Raw genomic sequence first — 26849 nt, 5'->3', positions numbered from 1 at the left:
GATGCACACAGGTCTGAACACAAATCTGCTCATGTCACGCCCCTGCCTATTGATTTCAATTGTTCTTTTGCTATTCTCAGAACAAAGCCCTAAATCTAACAAGACCACAAGGTCTCCTCTAACCTGGCTCCCTTCCTCCTGTCACTTACCTTCATTTAGCTCCCAACAAGCTAAGCTCTTACCCACCTCAAGGCTTACTTCCTCTGGCATTTGCCACTCCCTTCACTTGGAAGGTGAAGCCTTATTCTTCCATCAAATCTTCCTTACTCAGATAGGGTGGTTCTCCACCTGATCATATGCTCTTATCATACACTCTTCCATAGTCCATCAACTCTAAGAAGCTCACATTTTCACATATCTGAAATTGGGATGTGTCTTACAATTGGTAGCATCTGACCCTGGTGTCATAAAGTTTTTTTTGAGACATATAAATAATGGTGTGTCCTGTGAAATATGATAATACCATTTCCTCCTGGCACTTACGATGTCTGTAATTAAATAACTATTTGTGGCATTTTGTTTTGTGCCTGCCTGCTGTAACACAGGGACTATAAGAATTTTGCTGACCCTCTTCTGGCAGCAGCCGACACACAAGGATATATGTAAGTAGTTAGTCGATAGCTGGACCACTGCATGGGAATCCTTGCTGCAGGCTATCATGCTATACCTATCTAAACATGCTACACATGGTAGGCTGTACTCAAAATGTTCCTCATTAACTGAAAAGTGCCCTCCTCATACGTGGAGTGTAATGGGTTCCTGAATCACAGAATAAAGCATCAACATGGCACAAAGTTGTCTTCAGAATTTAGTCAGTGTTTCCATCTCTCTATCTAAAAACCAAACAGAGAAGGCAGGCCCGACTCCTGCTATGGGAGTAGGATCTCTACAAACCTGTCTGCACTGGACCCGGACAGGTTCACTCTGAGCAGAAATGGCCAACTTGGATACTTTCCGCATGACGTCATCGATTTCGGGGACCAGCAACTTTCTTGATAAGATGGCCTAAAATACAGAAGGAAAAGACATATTCTTCATGTTTCATTGCAGATGGGCATAAGCCAACCTGGTGTCAAAGTAGCCACAGGCAGTCTTCAAACATAATGGAAGTACCTCCCAAAGAAAAATCATTAAAACAAGCTATTTTATGTTAAGTATATTTCACAAGTAAAAAAAGGAAAACAATGTCCAATATAATAAGTACGGGAACATACCTGTATTTGTACAGAATTTCCCTGGAAGTATTAATACAGAACTCACTTTCAAATATTTTTAATAACCAAAATCATCATCTTTATAAATTACATAATTTTGAAAGTCTACTGCTAGTCAAAACACTGTGTTCCATGTTATTTTAAGTATTTGACTCGAGGCTCATGAACTGTAAAGCCCAACATTCTGATGACACCGTACCTTTAGGAGACCAAACGCAGTGGCTTGTCTTGATGTATCGTAAATGTCCTCCTCAGCATATGCTAGTAGGACCTGGAGTTGCTTTTCGGTTATCTGGTAAGACTTCACTTTCTTCACAAGTATGGTCACACACTGCAAGGTCAATGGTGAGGTTAATGCCAGGATGTCCCACAAATCAGGATCCAGTGACATCATGAGGATTTAATACGATATCAATGCTTTTCACACAGGAAATCAGCCCTCTGGCCTTAGCAAATAAATCTGGAATACATTTTGACCAAGACCAGAAAGGACGATGGGGAAAACTAACTTTGATGTTAATCCTGGGCCTGACTTTTTCTAAGTGGAAGTGAAAACAGCTCACCTTGAAACAATTTACCACCATGTGGAAGTTCTGACCCCGGGCAGCCCCGAGCTTTGCATAGTCCTTCAGCAAAAGGAAAAGGTGTTTTGTCAGCTGCTCCGCTTTTGTTTCTATGGAAGGCAGAGGGAACCGCAAGACCCAGATCAGGCACTGCAAAGCACCTGTGATCACCTGGAAACCAAACCAAACAAAACCAGTCAACATGTGAAGCGACCACACTCAGTGACCCAGCACCGCGGCGGGGTACTCTCTAGTCGCAGCCATGCTGAAGGAATGACATGCTCTGCCCAGCCCTCTGGAAGAACTGTGCCGAAGGCAGGGGGGTTTCCCATTCCCCACTGTAGGAGAACTTACTGCTGTAGGATGACCCACAAGCTACCTTACCACATTCTTAACCTATACGGGTAAATAATTGCCTAGGCTGGCCAATTTTAGCAATTAAAAACACACACACACACATTATAAATGATTTTTCTATTTTCTAAATGATACTTCAATTTAATCATTCTTACTAAGCTTGTATTGTGTATACATGACACTCTAATGAGTAGTAGAAATACAAAGATCAAAAGGATGCCAGATGTTTTTCTCTCTCTCCTTCTCCCTCTCTCAAAGCAATAAAAAAATATTTTTAAAAAACCCAAGTGATTGCCGAAACCGGTTTGGCTCAGTGGATAGAGTGTCGGTCTGCGGACTGAAAGGTCCCAGGTTCGATTCCGGTCAAGGGCATGTACATTGGTTGCGGGCACATCCCCAGTAGGGGGTGTGCAGGAGGCAGCTGGTCGATGTTTCTCTCTCATCGATGTTTCTAGCTCTCTATCCCTCTCCCTTCCTCTCTGTAAAAAAATCAATAAAATATATAAAAAAAACAAAAAAACCAAGTGATTTACATGAGAATCCCTGAACCTCCAGGCCAAGCCAGGGCCTGGAATCAAAGTAGGTGCTGAGTAAGCATTTGGTAAATGACCTTCACCCTCTTCACCTAGTTCAGCTCTACCTGACAAGACTCCCACTGCTCTGGCTGCTGATGGCCTTCCTGGGCTGATTAGATGAAGACAGAGGAAAAAGCTCCAGAGTCAGAAGGACCGGGGCATAGATCCCAGCTCTGCAGCTTTTACCTAACTGAGTAGAGCAAATCAGCTCTCAGAACCTTCCGCAAAACAGACAATCTGAGGAATGAGAGGGTGTGGGCTTTGGAGTCTGAGACGGAGGCTCACACGCTATATCTACGTTGTGGGGCAAGTCACTTAGTTCAAGGGCTAGTTTTCTCATCTATAAGCAGAAACAATAATAAATACCCCATGAAGTGTTCTGAGGATTCACAGCAGGGAGTAGGGGTAGTGACGATGGTGAAGAGGTGAGGATGATTACTGACATGGGGACCCGCCACTCACCCTCATGAAGCTGCTGCAAGGATTAAATGAAGTAATTAATGTACCTAGAAGGGCTTTATAAACTGTTAAGGGCAATCCGAACATATGAGATTACTAAATTGGAGAGCAAAACCCACTATCTTATGTCGCACACGCCTAGGAGTTCAGTTCTAGGTACTCTGCAGGACCAGCTCGGTGGAGGGACAGGTGCTCACCTTCACATCCATGGAACCCAGGCAATCTATGAGGAGGGACACAAAAGGATCCAACATTTCCAGAACCCGTTCACTCGAAGACTTGATCTTGGAAGTTTTCAGACTCAGATGCAGCAGCTAAAAGATTTAAAAAGACATTTCACAGCAGGTGCCCATAAGACCAAATGAGTTAGGTAAAGGCGAAATAAGAGACAGCCTGAAATGGTAAGATGCTTCTTTCTGATACATAAAACTTCTGGAAAAAACGGGACACTGCCTGGGAGAGTCTCAGTAAGTGAAGAGGTGGGAGCTTACTGTGCAGCTGAGATTAGAATGTCATTTACCAAATGCTTACTCAGCACCTACTGTGATTCCAGGCACTGGCTTAGCATGCAGGACGTGGCAATGACCAAGATGGACACGGTCCCTGCACTGAGGGATCTTAGCCAGGGAGACAGACTCTAGGAAATAACTGTAAATGCAGGGCTCTGTTGGGACCTGGGCAGAGGGAAGAGTGGGTGGTGAGGCCCTGGAGCAGGAACAGTGTGGAGACTTTAAGAACCGAGGGAAAGCCACGTGTGGCTAGAACGTGTGTTGGAATGGGTACAGTACAAGGCAAGGCCCTTACAGCCCAATGGCAGGACTGGCTCACTCCTAGGATAATGGAAGCCAATGAAGGGTTTTTAAAAGGAAATCAAATGATCAGACTTGTGTTTTTAAAAGCTCACCACCTTTTAAAAGAATTCACAGTAGTTCAGAGGTGTAAACTAATGGGCAAAGCAACAATGAAACCATAATAAATATTAAGTCAGAATCATTAATTCTGAGAGAGCTACATTATCAAAGTAAGTACTGGAAGAGATCAATATAAATAGTAAATGGACCAGTGCACCTTTAAAAAAAATCCATAATTTACTTACAGTATGACATTTACAGTGGAAATAAGCAATACTAGAGATTCAGCAGCAGGAAAAGGCACAGACCCACCAAGTGCAGTGCGTCTCACTTTAGGGTTAATTCTTACCCGAAGCCCAGACTCGATAAATATGTGCATGTTGGTCTTCCTGCTCACTACAGCTTTCTGCCCGCCTCGAACTGGAGTTGGGGGGAGCAGAAGACAGCTCTGGGGTGGCAGACGTGGATCCGGGGCAGGGGCTGCTGGATTTCTGTCAATCACAGTGGAATAAAAAACAAATGCTGCATTCCCATTCCCAATAAAAAGCTACTGTGGCCCTCTCTGGGGATGAGAGTTGAGCACTAGCTAATGTGTTGTCTGCTGTGGGGTCTTTTCTCCCTTAACCAGGAGACACAGAGGACCCTCTCAAATTCAGATGAACAGCAAGGTACACTCCCTTTCTTTGATGTCTGAAAACAAGTGCCAAGGAGTCTCTTTTAGAACAACTCAGAAGCAAAAGCTAAAGGAAGTTTACCAATATGGCATTTTAAAAACTTTTAAGATCTAAATCTCCTTAGAAGCAACAGTATGTATTGAGCTCCTATTTTTTTGCAAAGAAGTTTATGGTATGCTTTGTAAAATAAAGAGAATTGTAAATTGGTGCTTAACCTCAAGGCATTAGAGAGCTCAGATTCTAATCTAAGAGCCTACTGTGAAGGTGAGCACCTGTCCCTCCACAGAGCTGGTCCTCTTATATGTGAAATGAAATTGTCCTGATATTTAAATGGTAAAATCCACCTTTAGTAGATTGGTGAAGAGGGGCAGCCACTCTGAAATGAAGACAGTACTATTAGGATTCAAGATCTAAATCTCTATTTGACCAGAATAAGAGGTATATAGGATATTTAAACTCTATCCTAACTTTGATTCAATCAACATCCCCAAAAGAAATGATATCAGAGAAAACACCACAAAGTAGAACCATCTTATAACTCAGATAAGTATTAATTTTTTTTTTACTAAAACAAATTTTTAAGTTAACCCATTTAAAACTGAATGTCTTATCAGAAACAAGCACCTAAATGTGAGTTTTTGTTTTTCAAACTTACTTTTCTTTCTCTGTTAGCAGGGGGAGATTTTCACTGACCAAACCATAACTAAGCAATAGAATGGATTCTGCCGTCATTTCCTGATTTATAATTAGTCCTGCAATGATTCGGCGTAAGGTCTCATGAACTTTCCGGGCCAGTTTTAAACTTGTGGTATTTTGTAAGATCTAGGGGCAAACACAGATGTCATGCTCAGGTAACAAAGAATTGCATTGGGCTTTGTTCTAATGGTAGTTTTTAAAATATATATATACCAGTATATTTGCTTTTTAATATATATTTTTCTAATTAAAACTGAAACATTCTTATAAGGTTTCAAACAGATAGAACAGAGTCAAATTTACCCATCACCTCAACCCCAGAGAAGACCAGGGTCAGCAGTGTGGGCGCCCCTGGGTGTCCTGCAGCCCCTCTCTGCTCTCTGTGGGTGAGGCCCGGGTACACACAGCTGGAGACAGGATGTGACATTTGTGAGATGTTGACCCTCCAGGTGCACTAAAGCCATTTCCTTGCATAGACCTGGCAGTAATAACTGTCATTTCCTTGGAGGGATTTGATGATATACATAGAAAATACATGTGCTCTGTTGACTTTTCATCCTCAAAGCATACCTAACATTCTTAGATCAAGCCAAATGCGTTTGAGGAACTATGGAGGTAATCCAGCACCAAAACATTTGGAATTATAGATAACTCATGCCATTAAGATAGTGCTTTTTGTTCTCGTCTTAGTACATATAACAGCGATAAAAAGAATTAATAATGTTTATTGAATGTTCACCCCTGCAATAGGCACAGAGAATTCTATTAAGGAAGGTGAATTACAGTCCCTGCCCAATAGGAGGCAGAAAGAAACAGTGGGAAAATGTGAGCTTCAGATAAGAAAGATATGGAACTCAATATTGACTTTCCTCCTTAACCATGTTCCTTTCTATCTTCTTGAGCCTGACTTTTGTCTCTAAGATGAGGTACGTAGATCTCACAGGGTGGTTGTGCAGATCAGAAGAGATAATGAAGCACAATGTTTAGAACATTATGTATGTTCAACAAATGCCAGTTTTCTTCCTCTTGGCATTCCGGGAGCAGCAGTCTCCAAAGGCTACATTCTTAGCTGCTGACTGGGCCCAGCTATACTATTCACCCACTCTTCGATTCTTAACTTTCTTCCTGTATCTCAGGGTTTACAGCAGGGACTCTGAACTTTGGGTTAGAACACTCAACTCAGGGCTGCCAGCTAGTGGCCACATGGTAGTGGTGTCCTTACACCAGGGAAATCGTGATCAAGGGCAGCTAGGTTTGCCCAGCCAGGCTCTTTTCAAGATCCCCAAGCAGCATTCTAGTCCTCACCTCTTTTAGCGGAAGGATCAGTTTTGTAACCTGATCTTTTCCTACAAACTTGCCCAGGATTTCATAAGAATCGTAACTCTTGCTTCTTCGGGCCTCCATGACTTTGGAGAGGATCTGCTTCACTTCCTTCTCTTCGGCAATGGCACCGAACAACTCGTGGTTAAAAATCTTTAAAAGAAGAAGGTCAAATAGCAGTTACGTACATTCAGCGAGATATGCCAACATAAGCAGTCTTTGAAAAGAGCACTGGCACGTCCAGATCAAGGAAAGCGAGTTGGACTGGACTGAAATTAGACGGAAGAAATTACTATTAAAGTTCACTTTTTTCGCGCCCCTAGACACGGATGAGGCTAGGTCCCTGGGCCCGGGTGAGGCCATGTGCCCCTGGGTCCGGGTGAGGCCTTGCGCCCCTGGATACGGGTGAAGCCGGATCCTGGGTCCGGGTGAGGCCGTGTGACCCTGGATCCATCCGGGTGAGGCTGAGTCCCGGGTCCGGGTGAGGCCGCGCGCCCCCTGGGTCTGGGTGAGGCCACGTGCCCCTGAGTCCGGGTGAAGCCGTGCCCCTGGGTCCGGCCGAGACCAAACCAGAGGGAGTCGGACCTCCGTTACCACCATTTGTCCACCATCCAGAGCTGAGGGGTCAGTGCTGACATGTACACATAAGGAACCGGTGGACATTGAAATTGGGTCTCAAAAGAACTGTTGGTCCAGAAAGAAACTCACTACAGACTGATTCATTTGCCTGTCAGCATAACTATTATTGCTCGTCTCACATTCAGTTCTTATAAGTATATCTCTAGTGACACATGATCTCGCTCATCTAGGGGAAATGATGAACAACATAGACTGAGGAACAAGAACAGAACCAGAAACAAGGAGGCATCGATCGGACTATCGGGCCTCAGAGGGAGGATAAGGGAGGGTGGGGGGAGGGGGGAGAGATCAACCAAAGGACTTGTGTGCATGCATATGAGCCTATCCAATGGTTAAGTTCAACAGGGGGTTGGGGCATCCGTGGGGAGGGGTGTGGGATGGGAATGGGGGGATGAGGACAAATATGTGACACCTTAACAATAAAGAAATTAAAAAAAAAAAAAGTTCACTTTTTTCAATGTAGTTTGGGAACCAATTCCTAAATAACAAATACAGAAACACCTGACGGTTTATACTAATGGGAAACAAAAGAAGAAAATGGTGTTTTCATTGTCGTGGATAGGTTCTGCAACCTTAAGCAAAATGATGCATGACAAAACCAATTTTCCCACAGGCTAACGGATACAAACATCTCAGCAATCTATAATAACAAAAGCATAATATGCTAATTAGACCAGACGACCTTTTGGACAAAGCCACGGCAGCGGGGACTGAGCCCCCTGCATGAATTTCATGCATTGGGCCTCTAGTGTGATAATGAAATGACATTATTCAAGGACCTACTGTACTGCACAGATTTATACATATAACTGCATAATTTGCAGACAAGTTTTAGATATCACCAAAGAGCTGCTTAACTTCTTTTTAAGCTCATGACATTTGGACTTAGTAATCAAAATTAATACATTTAATTCAAAATGTTAGTGTCTGCAGTTTTAAATAATGAACAAAATGTTGTGTGGCAAATTTAGTCTCTTCCAACCCTAGCAAGTTTGGCTCAGTGGATAGAGCATCAGCCTGTGGACTGAAGAGTCCCAGGTTAGATTCCCATCAAGCACATGCCCAGGTTGTGGGCAATCCCCAGTAAGGGGCGTGCAGGAGGCGGCAAGCCGATCAATGATTTTCATCATTGATGTTTCTCTCTCTCTCTCTCCCACTCCCTTCCTCTCTGAAATCAATTTAAAAAAAACAAAAAATATATATATATATATATATATATATATATATATAAATATATATAAATTTAGTCTCTTCCAAATCCTACCCTAAATTATCAAATGATTCAATTTTAAAAGTTGGCTGTTATTAATTTTTCACTATTATACATTTAGCTCTGGTAAATATACATTTATATAAACCCGAGACCACAACTCTGATTATTCTTTTAAAACAGATATTTTGAAGTGGTTGAAATTTTTGCTCAATGCCAATTTTCCTTCCAGAAAACAATGGCAGCACACCAGCTCACTTCACCTGAGTCTTAGCTTTTTAAACCTACTAATCTAAGATATGAGACAGAACATTAATTTCATTTTCATAGGCTATTATTCTCTCTTATTTGTAAACTGACTGTTTGGTATCCTTGGCCTATTTTAAAAAAACATTGGAATTCCTTTCTCTAAATCTTACCTGAATCATTATATCTAAACAAGAGTCCAAATCTCCGACTTGCAGCTTGTAGGTGAGGCCATGCAGCAACATGTTAACGGTGAAAGTCAGGACGTGGACCTAAAATGAAATGTGTAAAAAAAGTATAACTCGTTAAGATACCACACTAGAAAAAAGTAATAGCTAAGAACTACTGCAGAGCACTCGGGTACATATCTGTCATTACTGCCGGGAGAAGCTTTGACAAATGACACGTACTTATATCACTATCTAAAATCCTTTGATCAAATGGTCATTTTGTAAAAAAGCTGCTCAGAAACACATGACCATGCTTAGGATTATTGCGACGAGGCCAAGCCAGGGATGTATAAAGGCACAAGAGCCCATAACTTTACAAACCAACCTGTGAATTAAAGAGTGTGCCAGTGTTGAATGCAATCAAAGCTGGTACGTAACGTGCTATGAAGGACACAAATAAGTTTTTGCCCTCAAGAGTAACCAGAGCTAACATTCCTAAGAGCCTACCACAGGCTAGGCACATATTAATACCTCCCATGTAGGGAATCATTTAATCTTCACCTATTCTTTCTTTGATGTAGGTGCTGTGTTATTGGCATTTTTTAAGAGAAAGCTGAGGCACAGACAGGTCAAGTAACTTGCTCAAGGTTACAAGCGTAGAAGTGGTGGAGTCAGGATTTGAAAGCAGACGGCACCAGAGCCCTATCACTACGCTGTGCTGCTCTCAGGCTTTCTGATCTTTATACTGCTTCCAAGGTAAACACGAGATAATGATCACAGGCCAAGGAAGCACACTGGGTTGTCCATACACAGACTGGATTTTAAAGGCACAGTTTCATATGTGTCTACTTGTGATCTTTTAGTGCTTTTACATATTTGAAATGTTTCCTGAGGGCTTTAAATAATTCAAAAAAATACTTTTGGGAGGATGAAGAATGACAGCTGAACAGTACAATTTTGGTAGTGTCTACATGCCTAGACGACCTCTATTTTAATTAAGTTTATTGGGGTAACATTGGTTAATAAGATCATACAGATTTCAGGTATACAATTCTATAACAAATCATCTATATATTGCATGTGTGATCACATTCCAAACTCAAATCTCCTTCCATCACCACATATTTGACCCCCTTTACCCTTTACTACCTCTCCCTATTTTAATTATTTTAATAAATAACGAGAGGCCTGGTACATGAAAATTCATGCACTTGGGGGCAAGGAGGTCCCTCAGTCTAGCCTGCGCCCTCTCACAGTCCATGACCCCTTGGGGGATGCCCACCTGCCGGCTTAGGCCTGCTCCCCAGGGGAACGGGCCTAAGCTGGCAGTCAGATATCCCTCTGGCAGCCCGGGAGCCCTTGGGGGATGTCCACCTGCCGGCTTAGGCCCGCTCCCTGTGAGCTGCAGTCAGACATCCTTAGCACTGCCGAGGAGGTGAGAGAGGCTCCCACCACCACCACTGCGCTCGCAGCTGTCAGCCCAGCTTGTGTCTGAGTGGAGCTCCCCCTGTGAGAGTGCACTGACCACCAGGGGGCAGCTCCTGCATTGAGCATCTGCCCCCTGATGGTCAGTGTGTGTCATAGTGACCAGTCGTTCCTGGTTGTTCCGCCATTAGGGACAATTTGCATATTACCCTTTTATTATATAGGATGGGATGGGCTTGAAAAACAGTTGGTTAAAGAAGGGCTACTCATTTAAATACTGTAGATGCTCCCTTATATTTTGACTAAATCCTCCAAGACACAGCTGTACTTGATTTATCTTTGTATGCTCAGTGCCCAACACTGTTTCAAATCTTAAATAGATGTGTATGTTTATTGCTCACATTTGTGGCAATACATTCAATATGCATTCAACAAGATTTTTTTAAGAACTCAGAGAATGCAGAAGTTGACATGAAGTGATTTAAGATAAAAATGACAGGTTATATAAGCTTGACCTAGAAGGATTTTTACAAAAATCAAATACTGGAGCTTTAAAAAATACTGATTAGAAACTTTTGACTATTCTTGACGGCTATCTAAGGGGATCAACTATACTGAAGATAGGGCCAAAGCAGCATGACTTATAGTGTTCAAACCGCAAATATAAAAACTCTAACCCAACTTAAAAATAAAGCACATAATGCAGTTTACCTGATAGCCACGGACAAGGGTAGTCTGTAATTCTTTTAAAATATATTGCAGGTAGTGCACACCCAGATCTTCTATTATTTTTGCAAGAGTGCTGCGTGCAATGTCTCTGATTTCTTGTGCTCTATTCTTGAGGAGGGCACACACTTTTAGCAAAATACTAGAAAATGAGAAATTGAAAAACGACTAATCAAAAAGACAAAACAAAAAACACACCAAAAAAAACCAACCAGAAGCAAATAAAAATATAAACATCCTTTTCTTTCTTCATTGCCCATAACCCAGATTTCTCACTTAGGATTGTCAAGCACAGCAAATTGTGACAGTACCTCTCTTCTTCCCGATAAAAGACATTCAAGTTAGGAAGAAAGAGGCAATTTGTGATTTTCACGGAACTTTTGCGATTGTCACATAACATACCTTGGCAGGTTAGTTTCCATAACTTCTGGTGGAAGGGACTGCATTAGTTTAACCATGGCAAAAGCTAAAGGAACTCGAACCACTTCTTCATCATTCACAACCTTGGACTTTATGAGCTTGTGTTCTTCTTCCCGTTTAGTCTGTAAGAAAAATTTAGGTTAAACTAAAATGAAGATAAATAGATCAGGGACACACCAACACTACAACCTTTCATTTGAAAGAGAAGCATTTTTGATATAACTGATGTCCATTTCTAAGTGTAGTGCCTTAGAAAACAAACTAAATTATGCAGTTTGAGAATAAACCTTTAAAAATTGTAAAAATAATAGGAATACAAATGTTTTTCAAAGGAGCAACCAGAAAAAAATAAAGCCAAGTTTACACTACTGTGGGTTAAGACTGCTATGAAATATTATAAAAATCCTATAAAATTTGTATCAATTGAGACTTTCATTTTTAAATATATTTTTATTGATTTTTTTACAGAGAGGAAGGGAGAGAGACAGAGTTAGAAACATAGATGAGAGAGTAACATCGATCAGCTGCCTCCTGCATACCCGCCACTGGGGATGTGCCTGCAACCAAGGTACATGCCCTTGACCGGAATCGAACCTGTGACCCTCCAGTCTGCAGGCCGACGCTCCATCCACTGAGCCAAACCGGCTAGGGCTCAATTGAGACTTTCAAGTGTTTGAGTGACATTGTTGGTTCATAAGAAATATAGTGTCTCAAATAAAGTTATTTACTAAGATATAAAATGACCAAGTTAATATTTTATACCAGGGGTTGGCAAAAGTTTTTCTTTAGAGGGCTAGAGAATAAATATTTTTGGTTTGATTTCTGTGGAAACCACTCAACTCAGCTGTGGTAATGCAAAAGCAGAATCAGACCATATGTAAATCAACAAGTTTAACTGTGTTCCAACAAAATTTTAGCTACAAAAATAAGCCACAGGCTAGATTCAGCCAATGGCCACAGTTTGCCAATCCATGTTTTATACTGAGTAGGAAGGGCTATGGCATCATGAGAATCCACTGCTAAAAGTTATCCCTGTTAACCGGGGGGAAGATAATTTTGAATAGTAGAGAAGTAGCCAAGAAGTAAAAAAGGGAAACAGACAGTAATTTTTAATAACCTGTTTTAGAAATGGGAGCCATCTTACTATCTACTTCAGAGATAAAAAAGCATGTATCTACCAGGTGAAAATCATAATGAAGAAGGAACACTACTGCCTAACTGCAGCAGGAGATGAACCCGAAGAGGACTAGAGGAGAAAGAAAGTGAACTCTGAAATGTTGAGATAAAAGAAAATCCAAACACTGACATCAATCAGTAATAGTTTGGAGCCTCAGGCTGACAGCGCCCCACAAACTCCCCGCTTCACACAGACCTGCTGGGCCCCAAGCAGAATGATTACCGTAGATGCCAGGCATTTATGGAGCCTGGGTAGGATATCCCCTGTTATGGCTCCTTGGATATTTTTCATTGTTCTCTCCAATTCTTCCTTATTTCGAGGAAGGGAAGAGAAGGACTTGGTGACACACTCGGTTTCCTTAGCTGATGTTCCCTCACAATCGGCTGGCTCAGGGTTTCCTAGTTCTTCGTTGCCATCTGACAAACTCTTACATCTATTTTCCATCTCTTCTTCATCCACTGGCTCTAATTCCATGGCTTCAGGCTCTGGCAACTCAGTCACTTCTGTTGTGTCCATATCTAGTAAACAACAAAGGCATCTCAAATCAAATAAGGAAACAACGCAGTTGTGTTGAATAGCCTTTTCTACTAACATCCAATAAAAAACATCTAGTCAGTAACTATGGGCAGACAAGGTAAGTGCTGAAGAAATCACAGTACATGAGAGGGTTATGGGTTAGGGTTTTGTTTTGCTTTTCTTTCTCACAGTTTAGAGTCTAATAAGGAATAGAGACAAGTATACTGACAATTACAAAACTGTGAACTTTGGGAACACATTGGGAGGTTAGTCCGGGAGGAGGATCTTGAGCAAAAAGAAGCTTCCAAGGTACTGTGGTTGGAGGTTTCTAAAAGCAAAACCCTACACTGTCGAGCCATGAAAATCACAATACGGCCATCAGTTCTCATGCAGAAATGTCCCTTACCATAGGGTTCTGTTTATTAAAGAAAACCAGGCAGCACATCATTGTGGGTCGAGTCCAGCCTTGGCTCCGCTAACCAGCCATATGACCACAGTCAGTTACCTTAACCTTAGTGGGCTCTGGGTTCTTCACCAGTAAAATGCAGATAGCACCTTGCATGGCTATTGTGAGGATTAAATGAGATGCAGGCTATAATGTGCCTAAAATCTATTTCTGACACTTCATTGACTTTCAAAACATGGTAATTATTAGTCTTTGTTTTGTTTACTGGTTGTGTGGCTTTGGGAAAGTTACTTTACATTTCTGAATCTTAATTTTTCTTATCAAAAATATTGGGTAACTAATAATTAAGGTGCTTGTAAGGTTCTTAGGAGGACAAATGATATTAGGTTATAAAATCCCAGTTCATAGGAGGTGCTCAAAAAATACTTTAAACTTCAGTCATATCTAAGAAGAGATAGTTAAGCAAATTAAGTATTTAAAATTTCTAATGTTTCTATTTATGCAAAATTGCAAAATGCAGATTCAGCTAGCTAAACATACTGTTAAAGGGCTTTAATACATTAATTGTTTAAAACACAAATAGTTCCTACACAATCAAACCAGTCTCTTCATTAGTGTGGTTCTAGAATGATTTTACTGTGAATCAAAGAATTAGAAAATTTTGAGTAAGAATGTAGAGGAATGCAAACTAAGGGCTAGAATAGTTCAACATCTTTAGCCAAAAACAATTAGGACATATACCTTGGCCTACTTGAGTGTTCATTCTTTTATTATTCTGTGCTGGCTAGAACTTCTAGACTGATATTCAATGTAAGCAGTCGTAGTAGGTATCCTTGCCTCATTTTAGTTTTAAAGCAAAGACTTTTAATCCTTTATTATTGACTATGATGTTGTATTAGGTTTTTAAAAGACATCTTTTAACAGGCTAACTCAATTTCTATTTATTTCTTGCTTGATAATAGCTTTTATCATAGATATTGAAGTTAATCAGTATTTCCCATGTATATTTAGGTGATCAATATTTTTTGTATGCTAATATGTTAAATTCCATTAACCAGTTATAACAACTTCATGACTTAGTGGGGGCGTCCTTTTACAATCACCTGAAACAGCTGGTGTTAAGGCTGAAATTATCCATTTCTTGAATGTTTGTAGATCTTGCCTATATAACAGTCTGAGGCTGGCATTTTCACCATGAGGTTTTTAACTGCAGACTTAATGTCTTTAGTGGTTAGATTTTCTATTTCTACTAAAGTTAGTTTTTGTATTTTATTGTTTTTAGATTTTGTACATTTCATCCAAGTACTCAAATTTATAAGTACCGAGATCGTATTATTTTACCTTTTCATTTAATTGTGACCTTTCAAAGTTCCCAATATTGTTAATTATACCTTCTATTTTCACTGATCAACTTTGACAGAGGCTTGTCAATTTATAATCTTGTCAAATATCTACTTTTAGTTTTCCTTACTCTATCTACTTGGTATTTCATTAACTCTTGCTCTTTCCTTTGCATTCATTGCTTACTGCTCTTTCCAAATGTGATGGCAATATTACTGGATTTCTATGTAAATAGTCTACAGCTCGGATATTTCACCTATATAACTTAGACTGGCCTTCTCTATCATTACATAAGTTTTTACAAGTATACTCAAAGTATTCATTTTAACTTCCTCCTGACACACTGCTACAAGAGCAAAAACAAGGAATAAGTTGAATTTCCTCTGGGTAAGTCTTTAATTAATTATCATAGAGTATCCAAAAATGGAATGGAAATATAGTTTAAAGAAAGTTTTATGGACAAAAATCTTACACCTATGGATGAAGACAGTGGCAGGGGGTAAGGGCATGGGGTGGCGTGGGGAATCAGGTGGAGGGGAGCTATAGGGGGAAAAAAGAGGAACACCTATAATAATCTGAACAATGAAGATTTATTTAAAAAAAAAGTTTTAAAAACTTACTTTCTTCATTCTGAATTTTTCTCATTTGTTCTTCAAGAGTTTTGTGGTCAAAGTGAAATGCTTCTAATACTATTACTAGCAAGCTGTTAAAAAAAGGTAGACAAATATTTATTTGCTTAATAATATCATTTGATGATTAAAAGGGAGAGGCAATTTAAACATATATAAACATTAAAATTACTTTTACCGGTTTTAGGTATTTTTGACTTTAACAAACATTAGCATAACCTCACTAATACAATGTAAAAGTAAAATTAGATTACACAAAAAGATTTCAGTAAATAATCCAAAGTTTACATTTAAAAAATAAAACAAAAATAAGAAGTTTGACTGTACCTGACACCCAATTTTTGATTGATCTGTCCTGTCTGTAAGACATGAATGAAATGTTTCAAGTAATATAAATATGCTGACCAAGACAGATGTCTGCAAATAGCTCCAATAATCTCTGTGGCAGCAATGGTTATATTTTCATGCTGTAAAACAAAGGGAAAGCATCAACATACAACAAGCATTTGTAAATAAAATACAGAGTTAATGTGGTACATTAAAAAGCTTAGACAATAGGTGATTAAGTTATAGAAAAGAATGCTCAAACTACACTCCATTCCCAACCCCTAAGAAAAGATGCTGTCAATTAAAGAAATGACATCTTCCTTTAAATGAAAGACATTAATACATTTTAGACTCTTTCCATTCAGACCTCCCTGATAGGTTCAACCCTGCTGTGAATGTGTAAAACTTGACAAATGTCAAAGTTAATTATATATTGCACTGCTCAACATTCAAAAGTACTCTGGCCAGTGTTGCTCAGTGGTTGAGTGTCAACATATGAACCAGGGGGTCACGGTTCAATTCTGGGGGCACATGCCGGGGTTGCGGACTCAATCCCCAGGAAGGGCCATGCAGGAGGCAGCCAATCAATGATTCTCTCTCATCTTTGATGTTTCTATATCTCTCTCCCACTCGCTTCCTCTCTGAAATCAATAAAAATTTTTTTTAAAGTATACTGCCTTTAAGTGTAAAGTCACAGGTTAAAAATCTATACTAATAATGGAGGAATATGCAAATTGTCTGGGATGCTGTCACAATAACAGTAACGATCGAACAGAACAACAGGTTGCGTGGGGCGACCAGGCCGGCAGGGTGGTTAGTGAGGGACGACCAAACAACTGTACGGCAGGCTGCATGGGGCGACCAGGCCAGCAAGGGGGGCAGTTGGGGGCGACCAGGCAGGTGGGGATGGCAGTTGGGAGTGACCAGGTTGGCAGGGGGGCAGTTGGGGGCGACCAGGCCAGTGATGGGGGGGAGCAGTTGGAGGCGACCAGGCCAGCAGGGGTGACCAGGCAGGCAGGGGGGTCAGTTGAGGGTGACCAGGCCAGCAGAGGGGGGCAGTAGGGAGCGACCAGGCCGGCATGGTGCGGGGGGCAGTTAGGGGCGATCAGGCAGGTAAGCAGTTAGGAGCCAGTGATCCTGGATTGTGAGAGGGATGTCCGACTGCCGGTTTAGGCCCGATTCCTGGGATCGAGTCTAAACTGGCAGTTGGACATTTCCCGAGGTGTCCTGGATTGGAGAGGGTGCAGACTGGGCTGAGGGGACAGCTCCCCGCCACCCCATGCACAAATTTCATGCACAGGGCCTCTAGTAAGACTATAAAAAGATATATCATGTTAGTGCCGACTAAATATAACTTATTTTTCCCATCTATATCTCTTTCTTATTTTATTGCTAACTAACTCCAAGTTGATTGTATTTACTGGCTCTTTAAACTGGAATTTAAAAAAAGTGTTCTTTTATTTACTTAGGCAATTCTTTTTTATTTTTTAATATATTTTATTGATTTTAGAGAGGAAGGGAGAGGGAGAAAGAGATAGAAACATCAATGATGAGAATCATTGATTGGCTGCCTCTCACATGCCCCCCACTGGGGATCGAGCCTATAACCCAGGCATGTGCCCCTGGCCAGAATTGAACCTGGGACCCTTCAGTCCACAGGCTAACGCTCTATCCATTGAGCCAAACCAAGCAGGGCTACTTAGGCAATTCTTTAAAAAAAATTTTAATACCCTGAAACAACAGAGCAAATCTATCTTTTTATAAGACCATAAATCAATCCAGTATAAGTTCAAGTCACAAATTCTTATATTACTGAAATTAGACTTGAATTTCTGGGAACTGTCTTTCATTAATTTATTTAATCAGTAAATATTTATCAAGTCCTTACCACATGCCAGGTGCTATTCTAGGCACTATGAGAATAATGGTGAAGACAGTCCTAAGTTCAAATATTGGATCTGAAACTGCATGTCATTGAGAAAGTTACCTAACCTCATTTATTCTGTTTACTGTCCTGTAAAATATTGGTAACAATGTGTAGCACAGAGTTGAGTTGTGGTGAGGAAGAAGTAATAGTACGTATTTGAGTACTTATAATAGTGTCTGTATCTGGTGTCATGCTAAAGAAAAGGTATTTATTTTATTTTTGTCTCTTATGAGCCACTTGGGAAGACAACTACTCAGCTGATCTTAGTAATGTGATCATTGCTAACAGGGGAAATATTCTGTGTTTGGCCTTTTGTGAGCTAATAATAGCAAAAATGAAACTATAGTGACCATTTACAGGGCATTTACTATGTGCCATGCACAATTCTAAGGCTTTAAAACTATTCTAAGCTTCTAATTATGGTGACATCATCAATATGGATGCCACGAAATTTAGATGTCATTTCCCCATCTACATTTTGGAAAGTGTGTCATGGTAGAGATTTACCAGCTTCTAGATCTAATGCCCTACCTTGAGCATTTTCTCATCAAAAACTGGACTCATGGCATAAGGCATGATGTAATTCTGAAGAGATTTAGAAGACAGCACAATCTTGCCTTCCGTTAGTTGTTTTGCCAGTTTCTTCAAGGCTCTTGCTCTTCTATGGATCTACGAGTTAAGATAAAATATGGATTAGTTACTGAATAATCTCACCTACAGCCAACTCCATTTCAGTATCATATCCCTGTTCCACGGAAAGATTAAGGAGTACAATACAGTCCTTGTTACATGAGCAAACACCTGTGCCTTGACTTGCTTCCAGAGACATAATCCGTAGCACTCGTTTAACAAAGGAACCAAAGGCATGTAAGCTTCTTTAAAACTGGCATAGAAAGGTAACACTGTTAGTGTGGTCTGTGATACCACTAAGGAAGTCAGACTCCAGGAAATGATCATCTCCTACACAAATTTGATTGATATCACGAAGACCAAGAATGAGACATTCACAACTTTTTGGAAAATTATAATGTATCTTTTAAAAAGAGACAGACCTGTGAACTGCATATTTTATAGGCAGGGGAAAAATACAGAAATGTCTTCTACCTGAATGTGCTTCATATTCTCAAAGAAGTCCATTTCCGGGTCATGGCAATCAGTAAGCTGTACCAAGTCTTTAAATTCTGGTTGATGGGGAAAGGTTTGAATTAAACAGGAAAGCAGTGTGGTATAATCCTGTTGAACACTCTGCAAATACCAAGTGGAGAAAAAAATTTTTATTAGAATTTGCTTCCTATTAATACAAAAAAAAAAAAACCCACGTAAAAATTTATTTTTTAAAAGTAAAACATTCCCGCTATAAAAACAAACTACATCAAAAGAGACTGCTCTGTTCCATTCCCCCTCATAAATGTTCGGTAAGTATTTACATAATCAAGTATTTTAATTAAATGCACTAAGCCTGACTGCTTTTCTAAGTAGAGAAGTAGGGAAAAACAGAAACATAACAAACTTAAGAGAAAAAGTAACAATTGCAAACCCCAATACCTCTGTCTGGCTCCTCAATCCTTTCCTCAGTTTCTCCAGGAGTGAACGATGAATGATTTCTCTATATTCCTTCTCCGTGGCATTCAAAGCAGCTAGCTTTTTGATGATACTCATCAAGCACATGCTGGCGTTATCACTTAAAGACATGTCTCCTAACTGGAAACATGAAAACACCCAAGTAATTCTATGCAATAATATAATATGGAATGTTATTTCTTAATGAAAAGGTTTACAAAATATTTCCACTGCTCTGTGTAAAAATCCCTACTGAGAAATGTCCCACAAGTACCTCATTCCTAAGGAAGAACCAAACGTAGGGTGTGAGGAATATAGTAAATAACTTTGAAATATCATGCTCACTGAGAAGTGTCACTCAATTTCAGGAAATACTATGACATAAACTTTTGAATTAGTTTTACTTCTCAAAGCAAACAGAATAAAAGATTCAGTTCTCAATATTTAGTATGAGGTGATCACTGAAAAGGACAGAGTTGGTTGGTTATAATTCTGGTTAGTTGCACTAGAGTTTCTGGTTTGACAATGTAGGTAGTGAGTACAGAGAAAGTATTTCCAACTCAGCCAACCAGGCAGTAATTGAGAATTCCTTGCAATGAATAAAACAAAAAAAGAACCCCACCCCCGCCCCCCACAAAAAAAAAAGAGAAGGAAAAGAAACACACACACACAGAATTTCTTATGTTGAAGTTTGACATGAAATATAAAGAATGAGCCCCAAATGTGATTACTTTTTCATATATTACATAATCCTTAATATCAGATGAATAATTATAAAATGCCACACATTATTGATCCCATTACGATTAACTATTAATTAAGGGCTTCATTTTCCTCATTTGGGGGTCTAAATTCAGTTCAGCAACATGGTACTTTATACAGCCCACACTCCTTTCCTTTCTAACATATATCAATATAAGAGGGCAAACTGTCAATTATACAGTTACATAATTTTGAAAAATCTACACTAATAAAAGCCTAGGTGGCGACGCCCTCACGTCATCAGAAGATGGCTGCCCCACATCATAAGATGGCTGCCACAAGATGGCTGGCAGGAGAGGGCAGTTGTGGGGGGAGAGGGGGGAGACCAGGCCAGCAGAGGGCAGTTGGAGGGGACCAGGTCGGCAGTGGAGGGCAGTTGGGGGGGACCAGGTCGGCAGTGGAGGGCAGTTGGGGGCGATCGGGCTGGCAGGGGAGGGCAGTTAGGGGTGACTGGGCCAGCAGGGGAGGGCAGTTGGAGGCGATCGGGCCAGTAGGGGAGCAGTTAGGCATCAATCAGGCCGGCAGAGGAGCAGTTAGGGGGTGATCAGGCTGGCAGGCAGAAGCAGTTAGGGGCAATCAGGCAGGCAAGCAGGCGAGAAGTTAGGTGCGAGCAGTCCCAGATTGTGAGAGTGATGTCCGACTGCTGGTGGTCCTAAACTGGCAGTAGGACATCCCCCAAGGGGTCCCAGATTGGAGAGGGTGTAGGCTGGGCTGAGGGACAACCCCCCCCCCACCGCACAAAATTCGTGCACCGGGCCTCTAGTTGAGATATAATTGACATACCATAAATTTGCTCTTTTATAAAAGTGTACAATTCAGTGGTTCTTAGTATATTCACACAGTCGTGCAACCATCATTATTATCTAACTTCAGAACATTTTAATCACCCCCAAAGGAAAACCTGTACCAGTAAGAAGTCACTCCCCATTCCTCCCTCCCCCTGAGTGCTTGATAACCCCTAATTTACTGTCCCTATGAATTTCTCTATTCTAATATACTGTTTTTTGACTTCCACATATATTATTTTATTCAAAATCTTAGTCTTTCAAATCCTGAGAATAACAATATGGTCTTTGCCAAACAAAATATTCCACAACTTAAAGAATTTTATACTAAAAAACCCTTGTCCAGCCCTAACAGGTTTGGCTCAGTGGATAGAGTGTCGGCCTGCAGACTGAAAGGTCCCAGGTTCGATTCTGGTCAAGGTCATGTACCTTGGTTGCGGCCACATCCCCAGTAGAGGGGTGTGCAAAAGGCAGCTGGTCCATGTTTCTAACTCTCTATCCCTCTCCCTTCCTCTCTGTAAAAAATCAATAAAATATATATTAAAAAAATTAAAAAAAAAAACAAACACCCTTGTCCTCCTCAAAACTCAAATTAAGAAATTAGGTCATGTAGTTGTATTATTAAAACAATAGAAAATAATTGACAAAGTTTTGCTATAAAAACCTACCTCTAGATTATAGAAGCAATTATGCATAACTGGAATTAGGTAGTTAATGTCCACGGTTTGCATCTCTTTAATATGAGAGGTGATGGTCTGGAATGCTGAGAAGCGAGCATCAAAGTTGATATCATCAAGATGTCTTTGATCAAAGGCATTAAGCTGTGAGAAATGCCATTGGAACCATGTAAGTGAAGATATATAAATCTTAAGTAAATAAAAATGATATAACACTTTTGAAGCAAAAGAGAAATAAGGTTTTTCTTTCTTACCTTGACGACATCAGTAATATATTTTAACCCGCTCTCAAAATCAGAAAGAGTCTAAAAGGAATGAAAACAGTACATTAGTGAATAAAACTTTAACTTTTCTGCCCACCACCCATGTTCCCTGCTCTCACTCACATAGGTGATTCGGGTGGAAATGAATATCACACACCTGGAAAATTGTACAAAGCAACTGTCTCGACTGCTTATTCTTAATCACTGAGAAGAGTTTTGCAAGAGGCTTGAGGAAGCTTGTGGGCTCCAGACAGTGTTTTAACAGGTTCTGCACTGTCACCAGAATATCGATCTCTGTATCCTTAGGAAGAAATAGGAAGAGAAATTATATTTCAATAATTTATAAAACTTGGCTTTAATACATTATAGCACAGAAAACAAATAATTATGAATAAGAAGTAAAACTCATTGTTGGAAAAGTTGTTTCATAGTCTTTTAAAAGTTCTTAGTATTTTAACATAAAACCCACAGTAATGTCCATTAACCATTTCTTCCTTTAGTTCTAATAGAAAATATGCATGGTCTTCAAACAAACTTTCTTCTATTGTCAAGTCAAAAAGAGCCAAGAAAAACGAGCTTGGTGAAGAATTTACGCTGCTGGTTGTCCCCAGATCTGTGGTCTTTTAAACAGAATTACTATATAATAGATGCTCAGTATAACTACAAAGGCCTTGCAAATGAGTTTGAGCCACAGGAAGACTCTTTTAATCAAGATTGAACTGGGGTTTGAAAATCATATTAGGAACTCTTAGCTATGTCTGAATATTAAAACAGTCTGACTTTTCTTTCAGTTTTGCCACTGTGATCCATATTTGAGATTATACAATGCACTTCTTGGGTTCCAGATTTGTAATTGATCAAAGTCAGGAAAAACAAAATCCTGAAATGCATGAGAAGCTAAACAAAGGAAAAGAAGGGGCTGATACTTTTATTGTTACAGTAATGATGTCTCCACATTCTTGCCTGCCTCCATTCCCAAAATTCTGTCCCAATTTTTCTCTTCTATTTTCAATTTTATAATTCTGTATAAATCTTTTCACAAATGCTTGAAGGCAAATACATCACAGAATCTAACCAATAAAATTACTGTTTGCAAATAACCCTAATCAAACGCCACTTCAAAGGCAAAGTCACGTCCTATGTGTATACCTGAGGAATACTGCCACGGTGGAGGAAGGGAAGCAGGAGTGTAATGAGGAGAGAACTCTGTTCTTTGTCTTTCATAAACTTGCTGATTCTAGAGAAGGAAAAGAACTGGTAGGTAAGGAAAACATACAAGTTAAGAGTATTTCTCTAAGGAGTTAAGACTTTTTGTAGAAAAACATTAGTGACGAAAGTCACAGGTGACCAAGTATGTGTGCCTGCATACAAAGTCTAACTCAGTTCTCAGCAGTGCCCACTCTTACTTCTCTCCAGCTTCAGGCTCACGGCTACTATTCTATTTCTTTTGTAACGTCTGATTGTGTAGATGGGTTAAAGTAAATTCCAATGCTACAATCTGGCCATTAGTAATTTCATATTTTACAAGGAAATAACATTAAGTGCTAAGACTTGTTTAAGACTACAAAAAGTAGTTCAATTTAACTCCCACCATAGCTCTACAATGTGGGATTTATTAGCTCCACTTTCCCCAGAGAACCGAGATTCAGAGAAGTTAGTGTCATCCAGCCAGGAAGTGGCAGGGCTGGCCCTCCAAATACTGGTCTTTCTGGTGCCTGATCTATCATCTTCCCACTAGCACAGAGCCTGTGCTAAAATGTAACCAGTGCATCCAGTGTGCTTTCCACTCTACATAATTTATAAATACTATAGTATAAATGAAATGTTTACAAGAAGTTCCTGGAAGATTCTAATAAACAACTTTTTGATGTTGGTGTCTGTATCAAAGAATAAATAACGTTTCAACAACTGAGTCCTAAAACAATTAAAGCTTAAGATAGAATCATGTTTTGTACTCAGGTTTACCAACCTTGCTCTTTACAGAAATCACTAGAGGCCCGGTGCATGAAATTCGTGCACAGGTATGGTCCCTAGGCCTGGCTGACAATCAGGGCCAATCTGTGGGGTGACCATCGGGGAGATTGGGGGAGGGGGGCCCGCTCGCACCTCCCTTGGCTGGCCTGGGGCCTATGGGCTGGGGGCAGCTCCTGCATTGAACGTCTTCCCCCTGGTGGTCAGTGTGCATCATAGCAAACTGGTCTTTCCACTGTTCAGTCAATTTGCATATTAGGTTTTTATTATATAGGATAACCACATACTACTAGGTCTACTGCCAAAGAAAATCTTTAAAAACGCTTTTCAGATCTTAAACATTTATTCTTTTAAATTAATTCTTTTTATCAATCGAAGTAAAACAAAATAAAATAAAAACTATATGATTTTGCCCTGGCCCATGTGGCTCAGTTGGTTGGGCGTTGTCCCATGCACTAAGGTTGCCAATTTGATTCCCAGTCAAGGCACATGCCTGGGTTACTGCTCCATCCCAGGTAGGGGGCGTACAGAAGCAGCCGATTGATGTGTCACTCTCATGTCAATGTTTTTCTCTCCCTCCCTCTTCTTCTCTCTCTAAATATCAGTAAAAATATTTTAAGAAACAAAAACAAGAAAACTATATGATCTCATGTTACTAAAAATTTTAACTGAACAAAACATGCAAAGGTGAAACAAGCAAATCTATTAGTCTACTTTAGAATTTTGAAGTCTGTTCTCTTGTATGTTTAAATGAAGGCAGATGCCATAAAAGGTTTAAAGTGAATACTCCAGCAGAGAAACAGAATTCTACACTAACTTAAAAATAAAGGGCCTTCAAAAATACTGAAAATCTTTTTAGCTTACTATCACATTAAAACAACTGAAAAACTAGATATAATTTTAAAAAATTAATACCACGGACAGTGAAGTTATCTTTTAAGAATATGTATCACTTACTTGGAAAGAATGCCAAGTTCCTTACTGACTTGTGCCCTGTTCTTTTTCTTTTTCACCTTTTCTGTACTTATTGTGGTTTTGCTGAGATACTGGAGAATTGCAGGTACATGAGGTAGAATTAATCGTCCTCCTATTGTGATAGACTCTGAAATAAATGGTGACAAGTATTTTGACTTTAATTAACTACAGTATCTTCATAATGACAGACAAGGGAAGCTCTCAATTACTATGCAAGTTTAATAAATTTCAATTCTAAAAATTAAATAACTTTCTTCTTAGACAAAATAGCTATATGGCTGAATGAAAAATTTATACAAGAGACCCTTAAGCCATTTTTGTTAGTGGTGAAAGACTTGTTAGCACAATATGGTAGGAACAATTCAGAGACATGACAGTGGAAATGAAATCATTTGATAATTTTCCAGAGGATAGTTGTACTTTTTGGAGCGTGAGTAACCTGAATTTCTACCACTGCAAAGAAAACTCAGTTTATGTAAATTGGTATTAATTTCTAAAGAAAAGAAAAGTCAAATTCTACTGACTTCACACATACCGTCTGCACTTTCTGTGTACACGCATCCAGTCACAGGCAAGCTCGAGACTGTTTCTGTGGGCTCAAAATCAGGAAGGGTGAGAAGGTCGTCTACTATGTCCATCACAATACTGGCTGTGGCTTCAGAGAGATTCTTTGCTGAGAGAATCGCAAAAACATTCACCAGGATGTCACATTCTGGGTGCCCTGGTTTCTGTTTAGCCAGAAAAGGGAAGTATCTGCAGGAAAAAAAAAATACTGAAATAGTCATCTTATTTCTCAATGCTTATTTGTAAAAACATCTTCTACATGAATTTTCATAGTCAGTTTAACAAATATGTGTTTATATGAATCTTAATAAAATACTCAAAAGGGAAATTAAAGTCTAAAATTCGATGGATAATAATTGGCATTTCACCGACATTATATTACACTAGAGGCCTGGTGCACAAAATTTGTGCACGGAGGGGGGTTCCCTCAGCCCAGCCTGCACCCTCTCCAACTGGGAACCCCTTGGGGGATGTACGGCAGTTGGACATCCCTCTCACAATCTGGGACCGCTGGCTCCTAACTGCTCACTGCTCACCTGCCTCTGCCTGCCAGCCTGATCACCCCTAACTGACCTCCCCTGCCAGCCTGGTTGCCCTTAACTGCCTCTGCCTGCCTGATCACCCCTAACTGCCCTTCCCTCCCAGCCTGGTTGCCCCAAACTGCCCTCCCTGCTGGCCTGATCTCGCCCCCAATGGCCCTCCCCAGCCGGCCTGATCTTGCCCGCATCTGCCCTCCCCTGCAGGCCTGATCTCGCCCCCAACTTCCCTCCTCTGCTGGCCAATTTGATTCTGATTGGTCAGTTTCTATTCTATGCCAGTCAGCATCAAAAGCTCCGCCTGCTAGGCAGCCATGGGCTCCCACAGCACCCAGATTTGGTTCTGATTGGTCGGTTTCTATGCCAGTCAGCGTCAAAAGCTCTGCCTCCTAGGTAGCCATTGGCTCCCCACAGCACCCACATTTGGTTCTGATTGGTTGGTGTCTATGCCAGTCAGCATCAGAAGCTCCACCTCCTGGGCAGCCATTGGTTCTTCACAGTACCCACATTTGGTTCTGATTGGTCAGTTGCTATGCCAGTCAGCATCTCTGGGCCTATCAAGGGGGCCTGATCAGAAAGGTAGGGCTAATAAGCAGCCCCGGTGTAGGCCTTGAGAGAAATGGAGGCACAGCTGCTGGCCAGACTGGGAGAGAAAGAGAGAGGCAAGTGCTGATCAAAAGCTGCCTCAGAGGCAACGGATCAGTCCCTGCTTCTCTCTTCAGTCCACTCTCTGGCCCTGATTCACAGCCCCCTCAGCAGTCAGTGCTGGGGCACCACAACTGCAGGACTGACTTCCGGTTGGTCAAGCCTCGGTCATTACTGGTCGTTACGACCCAGGGTTTTTATATATTAGGATAGGCACTTTATGTACATTTCTCATCTAATTAT

The 26849-nt window shown here is 40.4% G+C and overlaps 1 protein-coding gene across 1 annotated transcript in view; it reads right to left on the bottom strand.

Moving 5' to 3' along the window:
• Window positions 1-26849, bottom strand: part of UTP20 (UTP20 small subunit processome component) — a 90494-nt gene that overhangs the window by 10204 nt on the left and 53441 nt on the right. The window contains exons 30-51 of the mRNA XM_054719406.1: window positions 25386-25614; window positions 24844-24986; window positions 23065-23152; window positions 22073-22216; window positions 21907-21957; window positions 21644-21796; window positions 19414-19569; window positions 18973-19113; window positions 18400-18537; window positions 15942-16081; window positions 15606-15688; window positions 12945-13240; window positions 11528-11667; window positions 11111-11267; window positions 8978-9076; window positions 6695-6862; window positions 5349-5515; window positions 4369-4510; window positions 3366-3482; window positions 1778-1948; window positions 1414-1545; window positions 895-1005 (exon numbers count right to left, since the gene is read on the bottom strand). Coding sequence (XP_054575381.1) covers window positions 895-1005; window positions 1414-1545; window positions 1778-1948; window positions 3366-3482; window positions 4369-4510; window positions 5349-5515; window positions 6695-6862; window positions 8978-9076; window positions 11111-11267; window positions 11528-11667; window positions 12945-13240; window positions 15606-15688; window positions 15942-16081; window positions 18400-18537; window positions 18973-19113; window positions 19414-19569; window positions 21644-21796; window positions 21907-21957; window positions 22073-22216; window positions 23065-23152; window positions 24844-24986; window positions 25386-25614 — 3166 coding nt within the window. The remainder of the gene's footprint in view (window positions 1-894; window positions 1006-1413; window positions 1546-1777; window positions 1949-3365; window positions 3483-4368; window positions 4511-5348; window positions 5516-6694; window positions 6863-8977; window positions 9077-11110; window positions 11268-11527; window positions 11668-12944; window positions 13241-15605; window positions 15689-15941; window positions 16082-18399; window positions 18538-18972; window positions 19114-19413; window positions 19570-21643; window positions 21797-21906; window positions 21958-22072; window positions 22217-23064; window positions 23153-24843; window positions 24987-25385; window positions 25615-26849) is intronic.

Source organism: Eptesicus fuscus, chromosome 7, assembly GCF_027574615.1.
Source record: "Eptesicus fuscus isolate TK198812 chromosome 7, DD_ASM_mEF_20220401, whole genome shotgun sequence".
NCBI lineage: Eukaryota > Metazoa > Chordata > Mammalia > Chiroptera > Vespertilionidae > Eptesicus > Eptesicus fuscus.
The sequence above is the reverse complement of the archived record's forward strand: the minus strand, read 5'-3'. Positions and strand labels throughout refer to the sequence as shown.